The sequence below is a fragment of the Cebus imitator genome, unplaced genomic scaffold (genome assembly GCF_001604975.1).
Source record: "Cebus imitator isolate Cc_AM_T3 unplaced genomic scaffold, Cebus_imitator-1.0 Scaffold104, whole genome shotgun sequence".
Lineage (NCBI taxonomy): Eukaryota > Metazoa > Chordata > Mammalia > Primates > Cebidae > Cebus > Cebus imitator.
The window spans coordinates 3,927,838-3,932,799 of record NW_016107419.1 but is presented as its reverse complement, the minus strand read 5'-3'; the positions used below and the strand labels follow the sequence as shown (position 1 = coordinate 3,932,799).

Genomic DNA, 4,962 nt, shown 5'->3' with positions numbered 1-4,962 from the left:
TCACTCTCCCTTAACCTTTATCTCTTCTTCATACTAGTTTTTCCTCTGCCTACACACAGGATACCTACCCTTGCTGTCTACTTTTGTTGGTCGGCCCCTTTCCTATTCGTTGCTTCTGCTTCTCACCCATACTGCAAGGCTTAGCCATTTAAGGAAGTCAGACTCCCCAGAACACTGTTAAAGTGCTTAAAGTTATATTAAATAGAAAAATAAAAGAATCAATGAAGAAGATACTCAAAGAGGAAAGTGTACTTCCCACATCTTGTAGTGGACTTGTCCTAGGAGAATCATAACTCTAGACAAACTCTCTCATGGAATCCTTAAAGCTCATGCTATGATTATTGATGAAGAGTACAGCTGAGACCTTTGGCAATTCAGAGGCCACTGGTCTGTGCAGACATCATGGCCTCTCTAACAGGGGAAGGCATGTAAGGAAAAGGAAATGATATGAACAGTGCTATCACATGTTCTGTGGTGCCCACCAAATAAGTGTGTATAGTCATATGAGTTCCCTCCTTAGAATCTGGCGCTCCCATGGTGGTCAAAGCCATCTGTCTATCTGGTCTTATTTGCAGGTAGTCAGGAAAAATAAAGTAAGAAAGCTGATAATATAAGCTTTGTGAACCCTACCCTCTCTCCATATGCTTCAGCTCTGACCAGGAGAGAGCAACTTGGGAGGTGAGGTCTATCCAAAGTAATCAGATTTGACCAGTTAATAGTACAGTGGTTTGAAGAACAATCACTCTAGCCCTTTAGAGGTAAAAGGCTATTGGGTAGATTTGCAGGCATCTGCTCAGATCTCATTCATAATAAACTTGCAATTCCATGACTCCATTATGCTGTGTGATTTGACCCCAATGCATCAGATTCAGAGACCCATCAGATGTCTGAGGCAGAGATCAAAATGGGCAAAGTAGGAAAAGGATTCTCTAAGAAACAAGTTATCATCATTGGAGCTCCTGCTAGCCATAGCCTGGCTCTGTACCCAGTTGATGCCAGGCTTTCCTTGCAAATGGGTAGCAAGAGGACAACTACAATAATGTAGACTCACCCACAAGGCCTTCTGCTGCTCACCACCCAGCATCCATCTGTGAGATTTCTGAACAGTGAGCCATTTCAGGTTTTAAATTTCATTTTACGTACAATTTTATCACTCACTGAGATTTTTTTTCTAAAATAAAGAAGCATTTAATTTTTTTCTCTCTTCAGCTGTTAGCACATTTAAGTTAGTTCCTGCTTTTTTTGTTTAGGTAGGTTTTGTTCATGATGATTTTTTTCTTTTCTTGCTCATTGGAATATAAGTGGAATATAATTATTTTTGTGATTTTCAGATTTGTTGTTGTGCAGAGAAAAAAGATAAAGGTCAAATGATCAAAGGCATTTGTTGATGACCCAGAAGAACAATTCAGATTTAAGCATTATTACAAGATACCATCTAATGCTAAGCATAATTTTCCTTGACACATGTGGTAATTAATTTGTCAAGTGCAATGCTGCTTACCACGACTAGTCATTACTTGAATGTGGAAATATAGTAGTCCTTTGGTATCTGTGTGGGATTTGTTCCAGAACCCCCACCCCAGATATCAAAATCCATGTATACCTACATCCCACATTTGATTCTGCAGAACTCACCTGTAGGAAAAGTTGGTCTTCCATATCCTCAGGTTTTTGTATCCCATGAACACTGTATTTTCAATCCTCATTTGGTTGTGGATGCAGAACCCACAGATACCGAAGGCCTACTGTACTTATTGAAAAATATCCACATGTAAGTTGACCCATGCAGTTCAAATTTGTGTTTCTCAAGGATTAACTATATTTATTGAGTGCTTGAAAATCAAGCAGCTAGGATGGTATACTGGACAAAGCAAAGGCTCTTTCTGTGTTTTTTTTTTTGTTTTTTTATTTTTTGTTTTTTTGCTGTTTTTATGGTCTTCACTTAGTATAAGAGCTTCTGTCAAAAACTCCTGCAGCCTCCAGTAGTGGAGCATTTATAGAAGGTTTTGGCTAAGGTACTTCATCAGTGCACAGCCCAATGTACTACTTGTATAAATTTCATCTTTACTACATTAGATTTCTACCAGTTGTATAGAAATAGCCTAGTATGCTTAGTTAGGACAATATGTTTAATATTGGGGATGATCCTAATAAATTATAGATTTCTCAATATGGTATTCTAATTAAAACCTAATTAGCAATTCACTGTGCTAGAACTTGGATTTTTCACATAGAAATAATTTCGCTATGCATGGAAAGTAAAGATGTATTTTTTGGAGATGTTAAGAGTTTCACAAATACAAGGCAGCATATGTGGAATGTAGAGGTGTTAAAAATCTTAAGTGTGGGTTTCTCTGTAGCTTTAAGCTTGAACAGTTTTGTATAATCAGCAAGCTTGCCAAACAGTATCAAAAAACTCATTTTCTTCAAGTGCTTTATTTATCTTTAATAGAACCTTCATCACCCTGGTGTTGTAAATTTGGAGTGTATGTTTGAGACGCCTGAAAGAGTGTTTGTTGTTATGGAAAAACTCCATGGAGACATGCTGGAGATGATCTTGTCAAGTGAAAAGGGCAGGCTGCCAGAGCATATAACGAAGTTTTTAATTACTCAGGTAAGAAATCAATTAGAGACAGAAAAAAATATAATGTTTAATATCAAATGTTATCACTGTTTAACTACAGCTTTCTGGCCTTGTGGTTTAGTCCCTACTTCCAGTCTAAACTACACTAGAAAAGGTTGTAGTGGCTTTATTGTGTTATGTGATTTATATCTATATTAATCAGAGTCCATTCATATCTATATTAATCAGTGTACCAAATTAGTAACGTGTTTGCAGGTCCATGTATTCAAACTTTTCACGAAAGTTTAAAATGTGTATTGGCTTATTGGTTCTTTGAGAATATTTAAGAATGGGTATCCCTGTTAGATTTCATAGGTCCTTTATCTACATCTGTCTTGGCTGCTGTATGAATACCATCATATGTAATTTTTTCATTGAAATTTCTTTAGAAACCTATGTTAATCCAGCTCATTTCAGTGGTCTTGAATATAAAGAAGTTTGAATGTTCATTGTCAGTTTTTTTTCTTGGCCTCTTAACTGGTAGAAGACATTTTGAAATTCATACACTGGAATGAAATTATTTTGGCGATTTTTCTTCTTTATAGATACTCGTGGCTTTGCGGCACCTTCATTTTAAAAATATTGTTCACTGTGACCTCAAACCAGAAAATGTGTTGCTAGCATCAGCTGATCCTTTTCCTCAGGCAAGTATAAAAGCCTCTTTCAGCAAAAAGCCAGTTTACAGCATTGCTAGCTTCCATGTAGTATCTTGTCACCTTCTATTTTTCCCTTAAAACCTCTACTTGTTTCAAGTGTTTTATATTCATTTTCATCCATTTGTTACCTTCTTGTATCTTTGGAACTGTGGTCTTGTTAGTTGGGCTTTTTGGTGAAGCCTACCTTAATTATATGCAAATGTGCTTTCTCATTCTGCCTTTTGGCTTTTCCAGAAGTAGCCTATAGGTGACAACACTTGAGTCCCAGAGATGTTACCAGCTCACTAATGGGCAAGATATTAAACCTCATTGTTGTTCTCAAGGACAAGGGCAAAACTTTTTTTCTTTCCTCAACTTAGAGAGTGGGAAACCAAATATCTCCACAGGGAATCCTAGATTTGAAATGGCCTGGCTGATGTGGCTGTCCTGCCTTGCTTCCCTAACACCTTCTGGTCCTGCCTACATATGTGCCAGTGCAGAGCTAATTTTGAGGATTATTATGGATGACATCTCTGTACTTATCCTTCACCCTCTGCTCATAATAAGCCCTTGAGTGGTCATCACTTAGGTCCTGATTTGCATTATGTTTTCCTGCCTTGTAAACAACACTACCCACTTCTGAGTACACTTACCTTCATATTTGTCTCTTAGTTTTTGGAGAAGGGAGACTTGTTTTCATTTTTTTTAGTTTTATTTTTTAATTTTTGAGACAGGGTCTCACTCTGTTGCCCCAGGCTGGAGTACAGTGGCGCAGTCTCAGCTCACTGCAACCTCTGCCTCCCAGGCTCAATCAATCCTCCCACCTCAGCCTCCCAAATAGCTGGGACTACAGGTGCATACCACCATGCCAGGCTAATTTTTTAATTTTTTTGTAGAGATGGGGATCTCACCATGTTGCCTCGGTTGGTCTTGAGCTCCTGCCCTCAAGCAATCCACTTGCCTCAGCCTCCCAAAGTGCTGGGATTACAGGCATGAACTACTGCACCCTGCCAAGGGAGACTGTTTAGTTGATATTTTTATGAATGAAAACATACTTTTGTATCACTACATGAGCCACCGTCTTCAAATACCTAAAATGGAAACTACCTATTACTTTAAGAAATCCATATCATTTACTGTAAAGGGAAAGTATTTAAAGTATTATGGTTGTATCTGGTGAATCTGAACCAAGAGATACAGACACACAATTGTGAACTGAGTATTTCTGCAAACCCTTTTATCAACAGGTGAAACTTTGTGATTTTGGTTTTGCCCGGATCATTGGAGAGAAGTCTTTCCGGAGGTCAGTGGTGGGTACCCCAGCTTACCTGGCACCTGAGGTCTTAAGGAACAAGGGCTACAATCGGTCTCTAGATATGTGGTCTGTTGGGGTCATCATCTATGTAAGCCTAAGTGGCACATTCCCATTTAATGAAGATGAAGACATACATGACCAAATTCAGAATGCAGCTTTCATGTATCCACCAAATCCCTGGAAGGAAATCTCTCATGAAGGTAATATCTTCCATTCAAAAATGATAATGATCTAATCCTTATGTGTTTATGTTATTAATTTAAATGAATTTAACTGTAAGTTATTACTTGATAAATGCTCATTGTAAAGTGCCCACCAGAGTGGAGACACAAAGACACAAATTAATTGGGGTGGAACACATATACATAACAGAAATTAGGGAGATATAT

The 4,962-nt window shown here is 38.0% G+C and overlaps 1 protein-coding gene across 1 annotated transcript in view; it reads left to right on the top strand.

The window, feature by feature from the left end:
- Window positions 1-4,962, top strand: part of PRKD1 (protein kinase D1) — a 346,791-nt gene that overhangs the window by 321,313 nt on the left and 20,516 nt on the right. The window contains exons 15-17 of the mRNA XM_037741730.1: window positions 2,453-2,614; window positions 3,169-3,267; window positions 4,506-4,773. Coding sequence (XP_037597658.1) covers window positions 2,453-2,614; window positions 3,169-3,267; window positions 4,506-4,773 — 529 coding nt within the window. The remainder of the gene's footprint in view (window positions 1-2,452; window positions 2,615-3,168; window positions 3,268-4,505; window positions 4,774-4,962) is intronic.